Source organism: Poecilia mexicana, unplaced genomic scaffold (assembly GCF_051168715.1).
Source record: "Poecilia mexicana isolate PSO_F unplaced genomic scaffold, ASM5116871v1 scaffold_5, whole genome shotgun sequence".
NCBI classification, from domain to species: Eukaryota; Metazoa; Chordata; class Actinopteri; order Cyprinodontiformes; family Poeciliidae; genus Poecilia; species Poecilia mexicana.
In genome coordinates, this window is record NW_028263374.1 from 10,873,394 (window position 1) to 10,898,856 (window position 25,463).

Consider the following 25,463-nt stretch of genomic DNA (forward strand, 5'->3'; position numbering starts at 1 on the left):
AAAAAGCTTTCCTTTTAGGCCACATTTGACTTTTTTGACTCGGCTTTTAAGGAAAATCAATAAATTTTTCTGCAGATTCAGGCCATTCATAATGTCAACCTGCTTTATCTGTTCAAAAACCATGCTGAGAAAAAACCCACAAAAAACCCCCAAAAGCTCAACAATAAATAAGCAATCATCCAGTTGGTGCATATTGAACAGAAACAAAAATATTACTTTTTGACTATTTGTAGTGCAGACACGCAGTGAATGGTTCAAACAAATCCTTAAAATCCCCCAAATATTTACATTTTTACAAATGATGAGTGTTTGCAGTTAAACCCAAAACTATTCATGATCCTTACAGAGTTAGGTTAATTTTTGCCAAGATGTTTTTTCTGAATGGATTCATGATTAAATTTAGGGGTTGCCCATCTTTACTCTGACAAAATCTGCGAAGTGAGCTGAGGATTAGAGTAATGGTAGGGAGGCCTCGTTCTCCTTGAATCATTGACTTTGATCAGTAAATTTATCATCACCACAGTTAAATCTGTACTTTTGGAAACGCACAAAAAACTGGTTAGCAATTCTGATTGGTGTGAAGCTCAAAAAGATGTTTTCTTTGATTATTCAAAAGGGTATGTTTAATTCTTGATCTGGTCATTTTTTTTTTCAATTTTATTTAAAATAAATGGTCAAAACATGTCTCTTTTCAAAATGAATACCAGTTTTATATTGTTTTATTTTTCTGAGAAAGATAATTTTGTATCAATTTCTGTCAGAAAGAAATGAAAATGAATCTGTCAGTAGTATGTCAGAAAGTATTTCAATGTCTCATCTAAAGCACTGGGTGTAAATTAGACACTTAAGATTTTTTTTCTTGAGTGAGTAATATTATGAGAATGCATTTAGCTCTAAATATGTAAATTGAAAAAGTTTTATAGTCAGGATTCCAGAACATCCATTATTCCTGACTTGTAGTTCAAACAAAAAACATATTTATTTTCTTTTAAAGACTCTTGTTTATAATCTTCGTCTGCATCTAGAATAAAACAGCAGATGATTTTATCAGACCACTTAAAGAAGTGCTCCTTTATCAAATGCAACTGGGTCTATTGGCTCTACATTTTGAAATAGCACAGTCGTACTATAATTTCTTTACTGTTGTCAGTATTATTATATTCTTGTGTTCTTAAAAAAGAACAACTTTATTTTCTTTCCTGATACAACAAACTGAAAGATAATACTATAATGTAGTTAGCTAAATCTTTATCATGTCTCTAGACTTTAAACACCCTTTAAGTCTATATTTCTTTCCTTAACTCTCTTCCTTTCACCCTCAGATCACACTTCTCATTTTTCTGTCTTGATCTATTGAATATTGATCAAGGTCTGTCAGCTGAATCAATGAGGAGCCATTGTTTGGCAGAGTGCTCCCGGTTTGCTCACAGTTCACCTTCTGTCTCAAGAAGCCTGAGCGTGTATTTGACCTCACACACACAGGCTTTTGTGTTTGAAAGTTTAACCGTTTAACCGCTGCACCAGGAGAAAGTTGTCAGGAAAATATTCAAACACTTGTTCATAATAAACTTTAGGCATTGAATGCAGAACTTGAAAACAAACAATGTTTATTGCTAATCATTATTCACAATTTATTTTAAAATGACTTTTATATCTTTACATCAGTCTAGTTTAAAATCGCACATAAAAATCTGTAGCTATGTTTGCATGCCCTTTCATCTAGACTGGAGCATGTCTCAGAGATACACTAAATAAGTATCTTTTCAGGGAAAACTGTTGTCTGGAAGAAACAATGTGTAGTTTGCATGTAGGGCCCATCCTTGCAGTTCCCTGATGTTCTTTTCTTAGCTTCTCATAACCATTATAAATAAATTTAACAGTTTTGCTCAGAGCATCTTTGTGCATTGGCTCAGGTCTGTGAGTCCCTGAAGGCTTCTCTAAATGCAGGTTCTCATTACGGAGTAAAAATAGAGTATTCATACTTGTATGTGTGAATAGTGAGTTTAGTTTCTTGGCTCGTCTTGAGTCTTCACATAAGAGATAAATCTCTTATGTGAGATATATCTCACATAAGAGATGTATCTATGTATCTCTTATGTGAGATACATAAGATATATGTATCTCACAGTATGTGCATGTGTATGGCACTATATGTGCCATACTGCATGGCACATATAGTTTTGCTTATATGTGCCATGCAGTATCTATTAGTGCACTTCCTTCCTGTTTTTCTATCGTGGACATTCAAAAACGTTCAGAGGGTGCCCTGCTGGTCTTTTGAGATCTTTATTATTCTTAATATAGTAACAGAAATAAATCCCTCCTTCGTTTTGTGTTGCTCCAGCTTCATTCAAAACTAGTTTTCAGCTTTTTCAAAGGTGCTTTTGCTTGATTACTATTTCAAATATGCAGTCGTGTGTTTTGTGGCACCTTCCCAAGGACTCTACATATTATTTTAACCAATATAATTAAGAGTGCAGATTACAAAGTAAGTCTTTGAAGATACATCTCTTTAGAAAAACAGCTTTGATTACTTTTAGAAAAGGCAAATAAGAAGGGCTCCATACAACAATTGATATATTATTTAACAGCCAAAAGTATACAACGTACTGCCAAAACATTTACACACCTTATCGCATTTTGTTGCACTTAAACAACAACACAGAATAGAACCTAATTTTGAAGTTGAAGGAAATTGATATATGATTTCTAAAATATGTGACAAAAAAAGTTGTGAGGCGCCATGGTCAGCTGCAGCTTATTGTTTTAATTGTGTTTTAATTGTAGAACTAACCAGGTGAAATGCCATTAAGTGATTTTGTGCAAAACATTTTAAGGAGCATGTTTTGTAAAGCCCACAGACCTATTCTAACTTGTTTAAGGAAGCTTAATAGGTTCCCTTTAAAAATCTATTTCTTTGAAAAAGATATTGATAGGGTGACATGCAGGCTGAGAAAATACATTTGCAGAGTGTTTGAATCTGTGGCTGACAGGGTGCCAAGGGTCTGAGATGGTGTGCATGAAAACTTTGGGTGAAAAAAAGAAACAAAACGCTCACACAGTTTCATGCATCCATCACTTGTGTGAACAGCCCGGGTTTTTCTCACCTGAGGATCGATTGGAGTCTTTCAGTGTGTGAATCAAAGGTCTCCATCTTCTGCTCAAATACACTCAAACCCGGTAGAGGAGCCAAAAACAATTTTTTACACAACTGGAAAACACTCTATTCGGGCCTCTGACCTTCGCGTGTCGAGTTAAAATCCCAGAGCGTCAAAACCATCACTCTTTCAAACATGCAGCTGTCATGGAGATCTAACTTGTTGAAGCTTCAGTTCCCCCTCTTGTTTCTGATGGAGCAAACAAAATCAGTTTTCACTTTTCCTCACTTTCCCCCCTTTATCTCTTCACTTACATACATGGCTCGATAGTCGGAATAAAACAGTTTGGGGTAAAACTGTGAAGTATGAATAGGTACAATAGGGTTTTATGCACATGTAATGAGCTTATTTGCTTTAAGTGCATTTCTGACTTTTATCCTCAGGACAAAATAATCCAACTAATGTTTCAAAACATAAAAATGTCATATTTGGACATTTTTTATATAATGATGACTGATGCACCAGTATACAAGATCTGTTGGTTATGAGTTAAGATTCAAAGTCTGTAAATATTTAAATAAAAACACTTTTCTAAATGTTTCTATTAGGTCACATGAAACCTTTCAAAGCACTTCATTTTTAACGGTATATTACATTCTGCTGGGTTTTACTGTAACGTCAGGAGAATTAAGACACAGTTAGTATAAGTAATTAATGTAATACTCCGCATTAATCCTCTAAGAACAAATCCTGCAGAGAAGATTAGTTCTTTCTGTAATTTGGATTAAGATTTCCCATAATTTTTTTTTTTTTTCCTCACAGAGGGATTCCTGGGAAGAAATGCGGCACAATCATCCTGACGGCAGAAGAACTCAGCAACTGTCGAGTGAGTAAATTGTGATAATCTCCCAAATATACACGTTAACAAGAAAATATTGCTTGTACGTGTACGTCTCCTAACGTCGGGACAAGAAACGGCAACACCGGCTTTTTCCTGTCTAAGTCATAAAGCAGCTCTTTCCTCACTCACCATGCAGTGATCTGCTGTGTAATGAAATTGTGCAGAAACATCACCCAGAGCCCCCATGTCAACCTTACATCTGTGCCGTTTTCTCAGGTGGGCTCCTGCGAATGCCACACTGAACTCTTCTAACACCAGATCGGGATAGGAAAGTGAGCAAAATCATGCTGATTACACTGAACCAAAAGCAAAATTAAAAATGTAGAGGAGTGAGAAAACTAACAAGCACAACAAAAGGAGAAAGCTGGAACAGAAGGAGCATGTGGACGAGAAAAGGTGGAAAATTCAAACGGGCTTAGAGAGATACAGTAACACGAAAAGGAATTGGGACGGGATCATTTCATGCCAATGCTTGGCTGGTTTTAGTTGGAGGCAGAGCATAGGTTAATTACCAGGAAGAACTGTGTGACCTTGTCCCCTGCTGGCTGCTGGTGTTAATTCTCTGTCTGTAGTCACAGCATGGTCAACTGGATGAGTATATGTGCCTGTGGTCCATACACACTTGAATGCAGCTGGATGATAAACACACACATTGATGTGCATCTTTCTCTCTTACAACCTTCTCTCTCTGATTTGGAGCTTACGAACAGAGCTACATGAGGGCAGAGCCTGAAAACCTTTATCACCTTACATTTTATAAAAACCCATCTAGGGACAAATGCTGCAAGTTAGCTCACACTGTGATATGGGCATGGGGCTACTGTTTTATTTTGTTTCTGTCCCTATCAAGTAAACTTAACGATAATGATTCTTTGAAAGGAATTTGAAATAAGGTGGATGATGGTGTTCATTTGTTTTGCACAGGTTAAGTTTTCAGACTTTACTAAACACACTTCTAAATTTAGAGTTCAAACATAAAATACTTATTTTTTCATTCATGTTATGTCTATTATCGCATTTTTATCTTTTATTTTTATTTTTTGAAAGAAAGATTTCAAAAATGTATAAATGGCTCCTTGGCTTTCTGTTAGCATTCTGTCAGCGCTCGAATTTCAGAATATTCACATTTGACTTTTTTTTAATTTCCATTGTTCTCTTTGTTATATGTATTTCAATTTGGCTGACTTCTCAATAACAGTGCTCTCATTTACACATGATCCTCCCTAAATTGTCAGAAGTAAAAAAAAACAAAACAAAAAATAACGCTGAAATTCTGATTTTAAAATTAGGACTACTTTTTCAGCTGTAGCCACCCACAATGTATGTTGCTCTGCCTCTCTGACAAAATCCTGACTCTCTTCAAGCATATCAGCTGACAAATTAGTCACTCTAATGTATTAGAAACATCCATGTTGCTATTTTGGGGATACTTGCCCATTTGATGGACCAAGAGAAAATTTTGATTTGACAAAAGCTGCAACTTCCTTCCTCTGCCCTCCGGGTCTCGCCCTGGATGGACCTCTGCTTTAACTTGCTGCAGTTAAAGCAGAGACAGCAGAAAACTTAATAGAGCACCAAGTTTGGAAATGTGGAAAAATAGATAAAAAAAAAAAAACATGTTGCAACTTCTAACCTTTACATTTTCTATGGTTGAAATATAGCAAAGGCAACTAAAAATGGATAGTTAGCAGAGCAGGCCTGTGGTCTTCACCCTCTCTTATGTTCTTAGATAAAGAGCATTTTACAAGCTAAACTTTACCGAATGCTCCCCACTTAAGCAACCATTAAACATGAAGATCTTGGCGGCGAATAATCTCCTGGCAATATCTGAATCAGGAAAAGGTTTTAGCAAACATCTCTTATAAACATTCATCTTTACCATCTCTATACTCATGCTAATTATTTAAATTTTTATTTAATTGTTAATATTTTCCAGTCCCTCAATCATTTTACCGGAAACAGTTTTCCTCGAATGCTTAATTCCTGGATAGAATATAAACTGTATCTCAAGGTTATGTGAGGTGCTTTTCTGCACTGCCAGCAGGTCTGGTGAGGTTAGAGAGGTCAACATCATTTTTGCATTTAGTAGCTCGTGTTATTCTCTACTCTCTAATTTTGTCAAGCTGTTGGAGAGAGAAGGTGTAAGACGACACTTTAGAACAGCTTTTTTTATTTTTTTTTTTATTATATTTTTTAGCCTTTTTACTCCTAGGTGAAAAGTAGCAGGAAACAACTCTTCTTCCTGTGCAAAAAGTATTTATGCCCTTAGGTTTTTCATAGTGCTTACATTATATATATTCAACATTATATTTAAAAGTAAAACATTGGGTGTTAAAAGCCCGACTTGCTCCACGCTCTATAAGATGAGACTCATACTGCTAGTTTTGTGATTTAAAAGTAATTGTGAGCAATGTCACGAGAATTTGATCTGATATATTCAGATGTGTCTGGTGAGAGCACAGTTCAGATTGCAGTAAAGTAGGATTTCTGAACCAGATTTTATGCACCTTCTTTTATTGCTAAATCATTAAAATGAGGAGACACCGGAGTCCACTGAAATTGTATTTAAATGGTATTTGAGGACACATTGTTCTGCACATATTCGTCCCATTAAAACATTATTTAAAGATGTAGTACCTCACATTTATGACTATAAATATGGAACAGGCTAATGTTCCAACACTCTGGAACATTATTTTTCATAAATGTGTTTGTCTTTTTACAATGTTTATGAACTGTAGAGGAGAAAACACTGCCAGCTTTCTCATCAGTTTGTTAGCCACTCAAGTGGCAACCAATCGAAATGTTGTGAGATCTGCTGATTGTGAGTAGTAAGTGTTTAAAACATGCAGTACTCATTAATTTATTATGTTGGCGATATTTACACGTTCTCAGAGAAAATATTGAGAAGCTAAAGTGTTTCCAAGTACTGCGACCCCACACAGAAACAAAAAAATAGAGGAGGAGCAAGAATAGTGAATGAGGAGCTGATAGGGACACAAGACTGTGTGGGTTTTAGTTTAGTTAAGAAAAACTGAAGTGGTTCTTTCTAAAACCAGTTGCAAACTGAGGTGTGGCAACAACCCTGCCAAAAGTTTGACATTAGCAGGGCCTTGAGAGGGTTATGCAGAAACTAAAGTCTGCAAACCTCCATGATTTTAGGAAATTTTCAAGAAGTGAGATCTAATTTCTTCACAACAATCTGAGGCTGTGATGAAAAACAGCTGATTCAAGTTACATGTAATAAAGACACCAAAACTCGAAAACAACTTAATTTCTGGAGGACAAACTAATTTCATAAAAATATAAAATAATTATTTTTAAAAAATCTCTATTTGTTGTTGTAGTCAGCATCAATTTATAAAATGAAATCTTCCTTTTTTTTTTTACATTATTGTGTTTTATACTCTGATCAAGATTACCGTACAACTGATTTTTAAGTCTTAGTCAGGGTAACCAATAGTTTTGTCTTTAATCTTCACCAGAACGCAAATAAGGTTTTTGAAAATGACTAGTGAGACAAATTCAGAGTAAATAACTCCAGATGTTTATGGTTATTATTCAACCCCTTCACTCTCTCCCTGCCGCTTTTTCTAATTTTGAGCTCATCCATCCTTAAAGATTTGTAGATTCAACAAGCGAAATTAGACTGGGACAAAATGTCTCGGATAATTTTGAATCACCATGTTTCCAAAGCAGAATGACGGTGATAAATGTCAACCATATGGCTTCAATCCAACGAGAATGAGAGGAACGCAGGTGGCAGTGAGAGGGAGATTGTTCTCCCGTTGGATCTGGTTTATGAGCCGAGCGCTAAAAGTATCAATTTAAGTTTATCTGAACAATTCTCAAATTCAACATGAAAGTTATTCAAACTTTTTGGATTGTAGATAACAAAATATTTGCTTATGCAAAATAGAACAATTTATACTTTTTAACCACATGAAAACTAACTCAAAACAAACACTTGGCACAGCTGGTTGTGATTTTATGCGAATATAAACATTTTCTGAGATTTGTGACAAATACATTCGTCACATTATCACTCGCGTTTAATGAATTCCTTTTGAGCTCCTGTTGACATATTATTGAAAGTCTCATTCCAATATTAACCCACTTAAAATGGCTTCTAACCAAGTTACGGCAAGGCAATTTAAAGCAGGTCTGTGTGATACTCTGATTTTCATAAGACAATGTTGTCTAGACAATCATTTTTACCTCCTTGGTGACATTTGTTTAAGATTCCATTATACAGGTACATCGCAATAATTTAGAATATTGTCAGAAAGTTTTATCTCAGTAATTGAATTCAAAAAGTTACGATTATATTACATAGATTTATTTCACACACAGAGTGAATTTTTCCAACGTGTATTTCTATGCATTACAAACAATTGGCTCAAAGTCAATGTAATTTGGAAGACTTGACAGTTTCTCCAGGGAAACTCATCGACAAGAAGCTAAGTCACAAAAGATCATTGCTTATTAAGATAGCTCGTCACAGATTGTTTCCAGATTATTTCCAAACATGCTGCAGGAAAGTTGAGTGGAAGGACGAGTCGTAGGGGAAGTTTGTTCACAAGCAACAGGGATAACTTCAGTCCAGGAGGCTTTTTGGAGATGTTCAGGACATGGAGTCAGCGTGCCAAGACAAGCAACTCAGAGATGTATCCAGGGCAGAGCTACAGCTGTTGCAATCGATGTGTTAAGCCACCAGAGTCAACATCAGAAATGTCTTGAGGACAAAAAGAACTGGATTGTTGCTCAGCAGTCAAAATCTTCTTTTGAGATTAAAGTCAGATTTGCTTTTTGTGGAATGAGGATCAGAGTTTGGAAGAAGAGTTGAGAGGTCATGTTACATGCTGCTTAAGTTCCAGTGTGCACAGAGGTGGTCCTATCCTGGGCAAACCACCTTTTCTTGTCCCAACCCTTCCATGGGATTTATGGTCAGCAATGGAGAATTATTGCCAAGGGAAGATGACAGACACCAAATCCAATAGTGTAGATGACCCAAAGGCTGCAATTAAAGTAATGTGAGCTTCCATTTGAGTCACAGACTGACTATTTCCATGATACATAAAATTGATGGAAGAAATTAGGCAAAAGTAGGCCCAACCGTGGCATGAGTGCACAAAGCATACGGTACATATTGAACTTCAGAAAACATACAATTGAAAGTCCTTTAAGTCACCAAGCTGAACTTTGGGTTGTACATAATTATTAAAATGAACAACCAGGAAAACATGTAAAATGCTTCACTGCATAATCAACCTCCACAGTGACTTTACAAACCAAACAGATGCATTTCGTTTTTTGGTTTATTTATATCAATTTGTGGGTTTGCCTGTGAAAAACTTGGGATGTAGACAATAGAGATGTCTGTTTTAGCCAGAAGAAACAGCAAAGTTTTGTTCATTTATATATTAAGTTTTCTTATGCATGCCCTATATTTTTAGTCTTCGACAGCTTTGGAAAACCACAGCACTTTGCTGACAATGAAACATTTTTCATCTTAAACAGGATTGTTGTCTGGATGTGTTCAAATGCCAAGCCTTGCTTTCTTTGCCTCCCTTCCTGTATTTCCATTGAACTTGTTGTCCTATTGGGAGCTTTTAAAGTTGGCTTCACACTGTGCCATGCGTCTGAGAGAGACAACACTGACTTTATTGTTTATGACCCAGAGCCGAGCAGGAATTCACACAGAGAGCATTGAGAATAAGTAAAAGGTTGGAAAAAACATCCAATAAAGGCAAAAAAAAAAAAAAAAAAGTCTAATGGGGCCGGTCATGCAGTGATTAGTGAAAGGAAGCCACAGTGGTTTTGGCAGCAGTTGCTCTGTTTCACTAATATACAGTCTTGTTTTGTTTATAAATCACATAACGATTTCTTGTCACATTAAACCCAAGCAGACATGAGTAAACTAATGCTGCCTAAGAAACGGCTCCATGCAGAAATCCCACATGTAGAGTCCACATACTTATTTCGGAGCCGGCTGAGATCGCGGCGGCCCGTCCTCATCATTCTGACTGAGCACTCAAGGGTTCACAGCATGCAGAAAAACCTATACAATCAGCAGGATATCATTCATCACTGTCTATCCCGTTAAGTCCACCTTCATTATTTATCTCCTTTCTACTTTATCAGTTTGGCTTTTAACTGATTCATTATTTTTTTCCCCTACCTCGTATCTGCCAATTATCCTTTTTTCTGTGTTTAATCCCTAGAGTCACAGAACATAGACCCGCACTAATTCTGTCTTCTCCCTATATCTCTTTCCTAATTAGTTTAGCTTTACCTCTGTACCGTGACACACATTCTTGCACCGATCTTTTCCTCTTGCCACAAGCAATCTTTCATTCATCCCCAGGGGGTTAAATGTGCATCTACCTTGCCTGCCCCCCTCTTTAAATATTGATACTCTGATTCTCTCCATATTAGCAAATGGCTGTTGATCACAGAGCTTTGTGAGGGTGTGTGTACGTGCTGCTGAACATTAATGAGCCTGAAGCAGATGCATATTTAATACCCCGAACACATTCCATCACCATAAATGCTTTTATGTCCCCATCAGCTCGGTGGAGATTGTCTCATGAGTCCCGACTCAGAGCAGCAACAAAGCCAAACTCTCACTGTTAAACAACCAAATCCATGTGACCAGCTTGTTCGGAAAGTCACTGTAAGTCCAATTAATTCCCAGTAAGCAAAACTGGTTAGAACATTGTTAATGAGGTCTTTAGACCTCATCATTTATTTACATCTAAGGCAGTTTTATCCATCTTTGTCCAGTTGGGTCCAAAGATTTAAATGACTCTTTCCCATGTAACTGCATGTTTTTTTTTGGGGGTGGGGGGGGGTTTAAGAAAAACAGCAGAGATGCAAAGACTCTTTGCTTTTGCAGGAGGCAGAGATGGTTATAAAGTGTATTAGCTGTTGGGAGGAAGGATCTGAAGTGATGCTCCTTTGTGCACTGAGGATGCAGGCAGTCTGTCCCAGAAGGAGCTCTACAGTTTTGTAACAGCTTAATGCGCGATCTAACCTCCACCTTTATTACGACTTAAGACAGCTGGTTAAGTTTTAATCATTTAGGATTTTAAACCCCAGATACTTTGAACTGAGGAAAAAGTAAATCATTTTGCAGTTGCCACAAACAACAGATTATTTTCCTTGATGGTGTACACTGGTTTTGTTTTTGTGTGTCTTGTTATCTTTACTAAATTTAATTTCACTTTCTATTTTATCATTTATCTAGCTGTGATGTTGTTTGTTGTGAAATATTCAGCTCAGGCTGTTGTATTTGTGCTATATAAATAAACTTTGACTTGACTTGATGTTGTGATGATATGGTGCCTTCATGTAAGTGGGAAACTCTGCCTCTCTTCCTGGGGTTTTGTGGGTTACCTATGTTTCCAACTGTCCCCTCGGTGTACATTTTCCTGCAACACTTACAAATAAAAAAGGGATTCCTTCTTGTCAAGTTCTCTGAGGTTCACCAAGCCAAGGCTTCAATTTAATGAGCTGACAGGCATTTGAATCAGCAGTTTACTTAATGCAGTGCAAGTTTTATTATTATTATTATTAAATCAGAACAGTTGCTACAGCAAATATTTCAATACTTTCATACACATAGGCAAAATAAATAAAAAATAAAAATCATATTCATCCATCACTGCACAGTAAGGCAGCCCACAGCCTCCCAATGGATTAAAAGAGAATTTTTTTAAAGAATTAGACTGCAAGCCAGAGTGAAGTATGCGTAGGCGAGCTGTGTCAAAAGCCAGTCAAGTAGAGTGCACGTGTCCTCGGGGTGAGGGCATGAATGCAGATATAGGTCCCTTCTTTCTGCCGGAGCTGAGTGGATGTGATGTGTTCAGGAGTGTATGCTGCTCGGTGTCTGCTTGTGTCAGATAAAGACACATAGCAGACACGGTAGCAAAATGCGCACAGGCTCTAAAATAATAATCGAGGTACAGTATGTGTGTGTGTAGAAATGCTCCTAGTCACATACTCATTTGGACATCGCATTGCTGAGTTGCCCCACGACACACAAAGCCACACTTGACAGGCAAGAGGGAAGTGTTTTGAAGCCACAGTGATCCAACGTCTAAATGTATGGCAATAAGCTTACGAGTTTCAAAGATTAGTGGTTAAAAGCCAGAGATAAGTCAGACGCCATTACGCAGGTTGTGAGCCAAACAAACAGGGGAGGGGTGGAGACAATCGAGTGCGATGAGATTCAGCAGCAACCAAGTGGCGTATATTTGGAGTGCCTTCGAAACGCAGCATTTGCTAAAAAAAGACATGCAGATAAAAACTCACATAAGGTTCATTTGTTTGCAAGAGAATATGTTACCGCAAGAGAATAAACATTAGTTTGTAAGTGTTTTGGGTTAGATTCCTGATTGGTAGTTTTCTAAAGCTCTGACATGCTGGTTCCACCTTTTACATATTCTAGTTTATCTTTCAGAACCATAAAGAACAGCATTTTTAAAATATTCAAATCTTTTTATAAATGGTAACTTTCTTAATAAAAGCTTGTTTTAGTGAAATAAAATTACAGAGCTCTCTTTCTCTGCATGACTCGATAAGGTCAGTAATGTTCTCTGGGCTATGGGGTAGAGACAAATGTAAAAGAAAAATCCAGTGAGCTACAACAATCCTCTTTTACAAGACAGATTGTACCTCAGTATTTTTTTTACACACCACAAAATGTAGTAGCATATCATATAGCAAAGTACTGTACCTAAAAGCTAACATGCAAGAAGAGAACTCGATGCAGAAAAGAAAAGAAAAATCCTCTCTGCTTTGTGTTTTTCTCTCTAAGGTCCTCTAGAAGCATCCGCTGTGTTCACAGTGAATATGACAGGTATCAGAAAGAGTTAGCATGATGACTATTACTCATGATGGAGTCAGACTAGTGTTGGCAAGACCATTGGTTGGTGGATGCAGTTGCCTGATTTGAAATTTAAAATGTTTTCTTAATGTGTAGGTAAACATGAACACACACATGCACATTGTATGTCTTTCCATAAGGAACAGCCAGTCCATAAAGCGTAGTATGTCTTTGGAAAATAGTCCTTAAAAATGTATCAAACAAAAGGCCACATACACACACACAAATATAACTACTGGCTCCTTGGATCGTGTTTGTAGATAATGGTAGAGTGGTCTTCTGGCTGAGAGCCTGCAGTCTACAAAGGAAAGGCTTAAAAGCAAGTGACATTTACAGTGTGCAAGCTAACTCTGACAAACTTCCCACAAAAATAAAAAAAATGTATGTTGGGTAAGAAATTGTGCTGCTATCTTTGTAGGTTTTTGTTTGCCTTTCAAAGTCTGTCATGTTTGAGAAGATTGTCTGGACAGTCAAACCATTTTAAAATGTCCATCGATGCTCTACACACAGAGGTAATCAACTACAAATAAGTGATGACAAGCCTGTGTTTCAATTGGATCTGTCAGAACTTCAGTCAAAACAAAATACCATCTGTGAAGATGCAAACACTCACCTGGAGAGTCAGCTTTGACTACCAGGTGGGAATCCAAAGTCTCCTCCTGCTCAGTGGCACAGGACACATTACCTTCGTAATAGACACGTCTTTTAAAGAGAAGTTTCTCGTGTCAAATTCTTGCACAGAAACCTCCAAGGACCTCAGACCGTTTTTTTTGTACAATCTGAAGTTGTGAAAAAACATTTTCCTTTTATCGCTTTTGCATTTTAAATCATGAGAATGGAAATTCTGAAGATAGCCTAAAATCCTTCAATCCATTAAAAATACATTGTGGGAAATGTGTGTTTTGTATGGAGTTTTAGGTATTGTGTGAAGATAACAATTAATGCACTTTAGTCTCATGACATTTTGAATCTAAGAGAAAAATAGGTCATAAATAAGCAACACCTTAAAGAGCTTCCCTTCACTAATGTCTGCTTTTCTGCAGGACAGTGCCACCATGCAGTTCTGTGCCAACAAGCTGGACAAAAAGGACTTTTTTGGCAAGTCTGATCCTTTCATGGTTTTCTACAGAAGCAATGAGGATGGCACGTAAGTTCATCTGGTTTTGGCATTTTCTGCTTTGTCAGAATGTTTGGTATCACTCTGCCTTTTGCCGGATGTCATTTCAACCATCAGATTAGATATTGCGAAAAATGCAAATAAAGTGAAAGGATATGATACAATATTCGGTGGGTTAGAATCACCCAATCAAAGTCTAGGCCTGAATTTAATTGGAAAACTATTTTGCAAATAAGAATTGGCAATACTTTCAGTCGCTAGACATTCATAGGTGGTAGAAACACATCCCAAAATACTTGCAGCTTTAATTTTATTTATAAAATGTATTCACTTTCCAGATTTCTATTTGTAAGGGATTTGAAAATATTAATTATTTTCCTTGCAGCTCACTGTTATGCATTATTTTTATCTGGTTTTATGGACTTTGTTCCAACAAAAACTCATATCCTTACAACAAGCTTTTTTTTTTTTTCAAAAAATAATTAGAAATTTTCAAATAATGTTTCTAATTAAAAAAAATTATAAAAGTAAGTGAAGTGTAAGAAATTTAATGGGATAAACTTTGTTCCTTTCTTGCACAATCGGAGAGGAAATCTGCAGTGGTTATTGAGGAATGCACATCATAGGAGGATGTATAATAAGACCCATGTATCCTTTTCACATCACAAGTAAAATTTCCACAGTGCAACTTATAAATGAATCCAGGACTACAAACATGAAAAAGAGGCAATTAATGTAAAAATGTATGGAAAGAGGGGATAGCAAAACCTCGGCATCTGCATTTTACATTAATGAGGTAAAAGCAGCCAATTGCAGAAGCAATTTACTAAGAGATGCATAACACTCTCCAATCTCCTCACAGGAGGAGCACTTCTCTCAGAGTACTCCCCAGTTGATCATAAGGCTTTGTATTTCTAGCAAAGTCAGCTTTTTGGCTAAAGATCGTCTAAAACATTTTCAATAGAAATTACCAGGGTGAGAAAAGAACCCTTACTCCTGCTGAAAGTGCGTCTCCTACAAGTCCCAGACAACAGTGCAAATTAAAGAGTTGTGTGGTTAAAGGAGTCATTGGACATTAAAAGGCTGGAGGCACTCAGTCAAGCACAAACAGCCTAATCCAGGGATTTGGATTAAGGCAAAAACAAAAGCACGATACATGTTGTTGCTTTTCAAGAGGGTGTTTGGATGGTATCTTCTCTACAAAACATTTTACATATCCGAAAAATCCATTTGCAGGTCATTGTCACACTTCTTCTCCACAGGGAGAATTTAAAAAGCCAGGGCAGAATCTCAAATTGGTCTCTGTGGTCTGAGACGATGGGACCAGAAGAAAACAAAACTCTATTTAAAGCATCTCTCCTGTCACTGCAAGATGTGACTGATTGATCTCTCCCCTGTATCTTCTGGGGTTTTTTTCCCCATCCACACACTCCTCCCCCTTCTTTGCATATTTAGTGTATCTCTCCTTCATTCCCTCCAGGTTCTGTAGGCAACAAAGAATCAAATTTCTTCCCGACACTCTTTTTGAAGATATCCCTTTTTTTATGTTCATTTTCTTCTGCCTCCAGGTTTACTATCTGCCACAAAACAGAGGTGGTGAAGAACACATTAAATCCAGTATGGCAGCCTTTTACCATCCCAGTGAGAGCACTCTGCAACGGAGACTATGACAGGTGCAACACAGTTCTCCCCCCCCGCCCCCCACTCTATATGTTGTGCTGTTTTTTATTTTTTGACGCTGCACTTTCCCCTTTACTTCTACCGGATTATTAATACATTTCAACCATGAATGGTGTCTGCTGTCACCGAATCCTGTTGGCTCAGTCCGTCGACTGTCATTAAAGCTCTTATTAACGTTTTTCTTACTGACAGTGAGTGTGCTAAGTGGAGTGATTAACACACTCTGTTCAAATATAAAAATACTTTAACTAGTAGGAATATGTACCTGTTAAACTTTTTCTGCCACCATTTTCACCTCAAAGTAGCTATGTGCTCTGTGTTCATCTCTTCCAGATCTGTTAGTCTATATGACATTGTTTTTTTTATTATTATTATTTTACGTGAGAATGCAGTTTAACTAAAGGAAAAGAATCCAAGCCTATGACTTTTTGTTGCAACTGTGTGCATTGGTAGATTTCTCACAACTTGGTACATTAGAACAAGCCATAAATATATACTGTCATCTTTAGAATGAATTTAGAAGCTAAAGGTTTTACTTATTCTCTGCCTCCATGCCTAGTAGGAGGTAAAGTGCATAAAACTGTTTAGCTGTTTTCACATCCTAAGCTACTTTCTTTAAAATAAATGACAGACATTATATCTTAAATAATCAGATGTTGCTTCCTGAGATGTTTTATGTCTTACCTATCTAATCAAGAACATCTGGAAAGGGTGACGCATATTTGTGCTCACCCCCATTTACTCTGATACCCCTAATTGAAAGTGCAACCCAAAGAATCCTGATTGTTAAACAACATATAAACACTTCAGAGGCCTGTCTAGTCCAGTCCAACTAGAAAAATAACCCTCTGCATCTCCTTAAACACACCATCCTTACTGTAAACCGTTGCGGTGGTGGCATCACGCTGTGGGTTTGCTAATCATTAACAGGGACATAGGAGCTCATTATGTTTTTCCAATCAAAGCCACGTTCTACATCAAGTTTAGAGTCGGAGACAGAACATGGTAGTTTATGGTCAGAGACGCTCTCCATCCAGTCTGACTGAGCACGGGGTTGTTTTCCAGCCGTTTTAACGTTTGAGCAGACATTTTTATATGTTGATGTGTGGACTTGCTATAAAACATGCAGCTGTAAATGCAATTAAATTGATGTTCTACTACAGTATTTAGTCAGAGGTGCAAAATATTTATTTATTGTTTTTTACAGACAATAAAATGTTTTCTTCTTCTTCACAATCAGAAACAACTTTCTATTGAACCATTACCAAAATCTTGTAAAATGCCCTGACATTTTTTTATGTAAAGTGAGAAAATAGGGAAAAGTTTAATGGATATGAAAACATTTGGGTAACACTTTATTTGAAGGGGGTTGAATAAGACTGTCATGACACTTTCATAAACATAACACCTGTCATGAACATGAAAAAGCCTTCATGAATATTTATGACTGTTGTCATAAAGCGTCATTCGGTAAATTATGACACTTTTAATACAAAGTTGACATTATTCAAAATGTTTTTGTTATGACAACTTGACATTAACCAAGAAATCATTACTGTTTAAACTTTACCTTTAATAACATAAAGTTACCTGATTTTGAAAGTGCAATCAGTAATACTTTTATAACAAATTTATATCAGTAATGATTTCTTGGTTAATGTCAAGTTGTCATAACAAAGACATTTTGAATAATGTCAACTTTGTATTAAAAGTGTCATAATTTACCGAATGGCGCTTTATGACAACAGTCATAAATATTCATGAAGGCTTATTCATGTTCATGACAGGTGTTATGTCATGTTTATGAAAGTGTCATGTCAGTCTTATTCAACCCCCTTCAAATAAAGTGTTACCAACATTTTCAACCCACTTTGTTAAATACTTTAATAGTGGCATATGCTAAATGTTCAGAGGAGAAATATTAAATGTGGTTTTGCTTTAATGTGTCACTGAAAACAGCAAAAAAAGAATCTATAAAAAAAAAAATAATAATAATAATAATAGAAATGCAGGGTTGCTTCTCTCCCAGCAGGCACATTATTAATGCAAACTTGTTTAGTCAACGGCGATAAGAATTCACTTTTCTCAAAGCTTATCTGCATATTTCCAATTTAAAAAGACAGTGGTGTGAAGAAAACAAGATAAATCTTGAAGGAACTTTGAGGATAGATGAAAGGATAGAGTGACAGACAGATTGTCTTTATGGGGCACATATTTCACAAGGAATATTCAATCCATTTTTCTAACTTTTCCTGTCTCATCTCCGTCTCTCTCAAAGGTTTCTGCCTTATCTTGTTTGTACGCAGTCAAACTCTAATTACGGAAACCGTTGAGAACCCGGTGTGTGGAAAAGGAAGCTGAGATAAATCTCCCAAACAGACTCACTTTATGGATATGTAGGGTTGCCAGATTGAGGAAACATGAAGGTTTGGTAAAAACGAATTAAACTTATCCGGTGGTCCATTGTACTCCAATCCAAACTGTTTTTATTTTGTCAGATCCAGATATACGTGGACATAAAAGGCTCTTCCTGAAATGTTTCTGTCCCAAACAAGCACACTTAAAATAAAAATGCTTAAGATGCTCTCTTACCCATGCACCGTGGAAAGAAATTTGACATGGAGCATCTTGAAACATCATCAGCACATCAGCTAATAGAGGTTTTAGACTTATGTGAGTGTGATTAAATTTCCTGGTGGTGACTGGTTATATTTTTGTTCATGTTGATAACATAAGCACATAGATGATACCCAATGTGTATATATAGCTGTATTAAAAGACAAAGTTTTTTTTATTGCTTTATTGCTGATAGGACAACAATAATTATTCCTAAGTGCCACAGGCCAGAATAACTAAAGAGAGACGGTTTTCATATTGTTTGAATGGTTTGTCCCATTCTTCCCACCAGATCTGTTGTAGCTGAAGTAGGTTTGTAGGCCACCCTTTATAATGTGGCTTCATGATGACCACTCCGAAACAGTATTTAATGTCCTTAAGCAACGTTGCAGCGTAGCACACAGTGTGATCAGGATTTCATTTGTTTCAAGGTCTCTCAATTTACTGGCTGATGTCCTGAGATGTAGCACCAATATTTTCACAAATTCCTTACTTTGATGTGTATCCATTCATGTACATGCATTAGATAACCGTTTATAATATGCACGGCGTAGGTATTTGCCAAAACACAGCTTTTTAGGCTGCATAATTACTGTTCACTGTTCCAAGTAATGGAAAGCGTTCTGTTTGTGTTTCCTTTGCAGAGGTGAAAAATGTGTTCAACGCGCAGACTGTTTTCATAACAGCAATTTAATCTACCAAACAAAACATGCTGCCTCGTCCTTGTAAAATCTGGAATCAAAATCTGACCTCTTCATCAAATAAGTCATGCTACATCATACCTGTGCAAATAAAAACAACCAAATTTTGACCAAAAACGCTGATATGTTCAATAGAAAATAAAGATATGAACCAAATTAATTCAAGGCTGCACACATTTGTATTGCATCATCCAGCAGTGAATTGCGCAGATTGATATACTTTGGTTTGGATTTGCCTCTCTTATATTTGGTACTAAAGAATAAGATCTAAGTCTTGAACAAGCTAACAAAAAGTGCCCTACATTTTTCAAAGTGGATACATCGCTGCTCTGATATCTTCAAAGTATTTTCTTAGGATTTTGTGTGACAGAGCAACACAAAGCATTGCAGTATTTATGAAGTGAATACAAATTTGCTTCAAATAAAAAAAAAATCTTTACACGTCACAAGAGTATTAAACATTTGCAATCTGCCATCTGTTCACTGATACCAGTAAGTCATTTGAGGAAGATTGTTGGCCTGATACTTCAGGGCATTTTATCTTTTAAAATCACCTAATTAGCAAACAGAGTCTTCGTAAAGTGCAAGCTGATCTCAGCATAAATACAGCTGTTCCGTGAAGGCCTTAGAGGTTGTTAGACCTTTGGGAAACAGAGACAGACGAACACTAAGGAACACGTCAGACAGGCCAGCAAGAAAGTTACTGAGAAGTTGACAGGATGGTTGGGATCTTTTGCATTGTGTCAGTGAAATATATAAAATACCAACAACATACATCCTCAAATCATAAAAAAGTTAAGAAAAATACTCTTTCAAGGAACTACATATGATGCACAAATTGTTTTCTGTTATGTTGACTTACATTTTTGTTTATAAGGACTTTAGACTTCATTCGAAAAATGATTAAAAAAAATAAATATATATATAAAAGAAATTTTGAGGAAACATCTTTCATTTAGGTGTTTACACATTGCTGTTGTATTAAACAAGAGAAGACAGGAAAGGATTTGACTGACTCTGAAACAAGAAGGAGATAGGAGCTAATGAGAGGGGAGTAATAGATTGCACACAACAAGGGGAAGGATATTTACTCTGTTACAGAAGAAATAAAGAAATCCAATATGTCACAGACCCTGTTGCAGATGAGTTAATGGAGATACATGTGGGAGTGTGAAGAGAAACAAAGGAAGTTGTGAGTGTTTCGGAGTGCTGACTATTTTGGTCAGTAACCATCAAGTCAAAGGAGTAAGTTCTGGATCTTTTTATAGCTCCATAGTCAACAGCACCTGGAGAATTACTTGCCTTTAGTGTGGGCGGTACAATTATTCACTCCAAACTCTGAACAAATCTTTTACATTATGCCTTCTTGGGTTACTCAAATAATCTATTTTGGTTAAAAAAACAAAAAAACAAGGAAAAAACAAGGAAAAATAAGCCACAGATGAAGACAAACCTTCAACTGGTGCCTTTCATTGAACTTCAGTCATGATTAATGAAAGATGCATCAAAAGTTCAGAGAAGAACATCTAGTGGATCCACAAGGGGAACTCAAGGATCTAAGCTCAAGGGTACTTCTACACACCTGTGAGATAAGATACACAGATCTTAAAAAAGGAAAATTTGATAAATGACTTGAGTGATGATAGCAGTATCTACTGTAGGTCCTTCATCAGTGTGCGATTAAACATCAGTGCCTGCTTTTGATTTGTTCCTGTGCTTAGGCTCGTGAAAGGAAATATGCTCCAGTCTGTTATTTTTACTTCTTTCCTGCTGTCACTTTCTGTGTCTTCTCCTTTTCCACATTGGTGGAGAAGGGCCATGTATGTATTGGGATGACAAGTGGATTTTCTTCAGCTCACATCCTCAAAAGAACAAACCTTCAGTGTGAAACAGCATGTGCCAGATGGTAAGGAGGAAGCTGAGCTTCTAACGGGAGTCTCTCAGTCCCTTAGTTGCAGGAAAGTTTCTATGATGTATCACTTGATTCTGGTTTCTTTTGGATCTGGAAGATGTTGTTGCTTGGTTGAGGCGGAAGAAGAGAGAAGGGAAGCAGAAGCGGGATCAATATGACTATGGAATGAAAGTGCCAAGTAAAGTTTTGTCCCTTTTATGTCTGCAAAAGCACTTTCTGCAGCATTTGCGTAAAATGTTGATGTGAGTTTTGAGTGGTGGAAGCAAACAAGTGCTGCAGAGTCGTTGTTTCTATTGGAGCAACAGCTTTATATAAGTTCACTCCACCCCAACCCCCCTGCATGATGCACCCTGCTGTTCAGCCTTATTCTGCAGCTGCAGCAGAACATTTCATGTCATTGTTGATTAGAAGATTAGAAGTATTCTACTGCACTTTGGGAAAGTTTCCATACTCCTTTTAAATGTCTTCAAGTTTTGTCGAGTCACTTCTGCGTATTTTAGAGAGATTTTATGTGACAGGCAGACATGAGTGGAAAGTAGATTAAAGGTTTAATTTTGCGTGTGCAGCGCACGCATCTGTTTTATACCTACTTGAGTCTGTACTTTGTAGAATAAACATTTGCTTGAGTTATAGATCCACATCTAGAGACTGAAATTTCTGCCTGATCTCCTTGCACAGTAACTCCAGTCCTGTCAGAGAGGATGGAGAGAGTCCATTAAAGACAATTACACGTTACATGTCCTTCGATGTGAACCTGTGTTCTGTAGCTCTGGCTGTATGTTTGGGGTCCGTCATCTGCTGGTTTCCCGTCCCTGCTGCAGAGAACGATCCTCCCAACATGTTTCGTAGTGGGGGTGGTCTGTTCAGCGACCCTTCTTCCACACTTCTCACATTCTCCCTTACTTTATATGATTTTTCATGGCTTTCTATAAAGAAAAAAAAAACTTTCTTATTGTCACTGTTTCATAAAGACCAGATTTTTGCAGTGCACTACCAGAGGTTGTCCTTTAAGTAGTTTCCTGCACCTGAGCTGTGTCTCTCTAAAGCTCCTCCAGATGTAGTTTTGCTTCATGAGGATGTTTTGGTCTCTAATGTTCTAAATCACACCTCTCAGGCCTTCATGTGGTTCTAGTAGGAATTATTTTCTTCCCAGATTATTTTTATAGGTTGAGTTGGATAACGTGACAATGCGGTAAATGCAACCAAATACAAAGCCACACCACACTTTTCTTTTTTTTTTTTTCTTTTGAAAGCTTGTATAAATTTTCCTTCAATCCAGAATTATACATCATTTTATATCCCTCAAGTACATATAGTCAGAATAAGATACATTTACGCTCTATGGATTGTAATTTAACAAAATAACAAACGTTCAAGTGGTTCTAAAGAAGGAAACTGTTAATGATGTGGGTATGGGTACTTTCATATCATGGCCTACATGTAAAATGATAAGTAGATATCTTACTACTATATATTTTATTTGCTAAAACTTTGCATAAAATGTAATGCTCGACCTCGAACGCTTGATGTCTAACAGAGTTGAAGAACATGCTATTTTGAAAACAATCACGTGCAAATGTTTTCTGAGTTGAGTGTTTCCTTTGCACAGAACAATCAAGGTGGAGGTGTATGACTGGGACCGGGATGGCAGGTGATTGTAAATACTTATTTTTCATATTCACAAACAATTCAGTGCAACAACACGCTTTGACAAGCAAACAATACAAAACCCCCTCCCCTCCTCTGATCAGAATAAAAACTTCACTTCTGGAGTTAAAGTTTGTTTTTCCTTTTCCTGTTTTCCTTCGTTTTGTTTTCTTCTCACTTTTTCCTCCCAAGCCATGACTTCATCGGGGATTTCACGACCAGCTACCGAGAGCTAGCTCGAGGGCAAAGTCAGTTCAATGTGTACGAGGTGAGTCATCTCGCTGTTCCCACTGTTCAGCAACATGTCTGTTCGATCCTACAACACGGAATCCCAGTGTGGGAGATATCTCGATCCCGTGACTGATGTGTTTGACACTTCCATCACCTGACAACCGTGTTACTCTGCTTTCCATAAACGTTAGTTCTTTTCTCTCCATGGACATCCTCTACTTTTATGAAATAAACTAAAAAATAAATAAATAAATGTTTTAAAGAGAAACAGAGAAACACTGGAAAAAAATTACATTAGTGTGTTTTCTTTAGCTTTTTTATTGTCAGTCTTAATGTCTCTCCACCTTCCCTGAGCTGCAATACATTCAATAAAACCTGATCTACTTTTTTTCTGTTTTGTTTGTTTTTTTCTTTGTAATTGGTGGTATGCATGCTTGCATATAAATAGAATTATTAGCAGCAGCATGGAGCAAAATTAATAGAAAAACGATGCAGGGACTTATTTGATGCTTTAAATGATCGCTACTCAGTATTTTATTTTTCAACGGAAAGCTTAGGAGGCCATTTAGACCTGAGAATATTTCATGAAAATCCCCTTTTATGACATGAGTATATTTCACGTTTGTCCAAACCATGACTTTTGATACACATTTAACAGTTTATCACATTATATGACGGTTTTATAACCACAATTCTTTGAGCTGCGCTTTAAAATCTACCAATCAAAATGAGCTGAAATCTTTGAGCGGGAATTAAAAGTCAGAATCTTGCCGAGAATAAACGACGTGTCGATGCCTACGTGCCCCTGTGGTTTGGTGGCCTTCAGCGAAGGACAAATACCTGTCTTTTAGATGTCAGCTCCATTATGCTCTGCATTTGATTCTTCTTTACCTCCCGGTGAGACTGAAAGGCCCTTTAGTATTTGCATCAGCAGATTGTTTGGTGTGTCAGACAAATTGCCATCCCTCCATGTTAAATTAGGGGCTGTCACTTTCATGCCTTGCAGCCATTGAGAATTGAGGTAATGAGCTGAGACGTCTTTGGTGTCTGAATTGGCATTTCTCTCTTGTTCTTCACTCGCGAGAATGCAGCTTAATGTTAGTCGCGTGCATTAAACCTATTCCACTTGAGAATCCGTTTTTAACTCAACATTCAGCTACGCATTTTCAGACTTCTATCATCTACTAGTATTTCTGACGAATACATATATATGTGTGTGTGTGTGTGTATATAGAGAGACACTTCTATCATTATATCTAAAATGTAAACATATTTATAGTATTGCCAATCAGGTTTTAAAGAGTTGTAAAAGAATATCACCTGCATCTAATGCTTTTTAATCTATTTTTTTTATCTTCTTAGGTGATTAACACAAAGAAGAAAATGAAGAAAAAGAAATATGTTAACTCAGGAACAGTGAGTATGGCTTCAGAAACTGAGACTTGTTTTCTCTCTCCTCTTTTCAGGGTTAGTTTTCTTTTGTTTGATTTGATTGTTAAGTCTTAAAAGAAGCAAATTTTCTTCTGTCTGGGAAACATATATATGTACAAGATTAAAGGGTTGATTTGCTCAGATGTGTTATTACATGGAAAATAGGAAAACATGACGGTACGGCAGGTTGAAAAGAAAGTTACGTGGGGGGAAAAAAATCATGGTGAATTATATGTGACTGACTGCGGGGGGAAAAAAACATGTAAGAGGCACAAATTGAGGGAAAACTCTGAGGAACTTGAAAGACATCAGAAAGAAGAGCGACACCAACGACCAATTGAGACATGACTTTTCACACGGCTTACCCAAACACGTCTGCTGGAGTGAGTAATGCATACAAATGCATCCCATCTACTCTTCAAACTTGTCCTTTGGCATTGCAAATAATTCAATTATTTGAAAGGCAGTTTCCTTCCATCCCGATTCGATGGGATGATTTGAGTCAATATGCGGAGGTGTGGGACGTATTAGGAGGAAAACACCAATGCCAATGGGTGTAATCAGTTCTTCCTCCTTCTTTTTGACTCACAGGTGACCCTGCTCTCGTTCTCTGTTGAGTCGGAGTTCACCTTCCTAGATTACATCAAAGGAGGGTGAGTGGGAATGACTTTTTGCACAAATGAAAAATAAAAAAAAAATATCAAATAGACTTTTTGTTTTCCTAGCTATTCTTGCCCATGATGGTAAAGTGATATCCACATTATTACGTGCAGATTTGTCCACATCTTTCTCTGCACAGCGACGCCTTACAGCAAGGGAATCTGGAGTTAAGATGTATTCTCACAGTTGGTCATACTCTTGAGAAAAGAGGCAGGGCGCTATGCTGCTGTACTTACAAAGTTTTGTCTGAATTTGTGGGTCCTATTTAGAAGTACACATAAATATACATATATCATTTTGATTAATTAAAGTTTAACTCTACTTAGAGGGTCTAGTAACCCTTGAACCTCAGGTTAGCTTTAGCACTAGAGATGGCATGTGCATATCAAGTATTTCTCAGGTAAAGTGATATTTTCCAGGCAGGCTGGACGGTGCTTTGATCTCAGCTGTCTCTTCAGAGCAGGGAAACTGTCAGTGGTTTTTATGTCCTGTGGCAGAACTGACTGGTGTGACAGATTTTGCTGACAGCTCTCAGCTTTGGTGGATTTATGATACAATAATCTTAAGCTTTGGTGACCT

General features: G+C 37.0%; 1 protein-coding gene across 2 annotated transcripts in view; it reads left to right on the forward strand.

Moving 5' to 3' along the window:
* Window positions 1-25,463, forward strand: part of cpne5b (copine Vb) — a 122,104-nt gene that overhangs the window by 80,773 nt on the left and 15,868 nt on the right. For both annotated transcript variants that reach the window (XM_088005510.1, XM_014986309.2), the window contains 7 exons: window positions 3,921-3,984; window positions 13,933-14,036; window positions 15,575-15,679; window positions 22,525-22,566; window positions 22,755-22,830; window positions 24,156-24,209; window positions 24,816-24,877. In XM_088005510.1, the coding sequence (XP_087861636.1) occupies window positions 3,921-3,984; window positions 13,933-14,036; window positions 15,575-15,679; window positions 22,525-22,566; window positions 22,755-22,830; window positions 24,156-24,209; window positions 24,816-24,877 (507 nt within the window). The remainder of the gene's footprint in view (window positions 1-3,920; window positions 3,985-13,932; window positions 14,037-15,574; window positions 15,680-22,524; window positions 22,567-22,754; window positions 22,831-24,155; window positions 24,210-24,815; window positions 24,878-25,463) is intronic.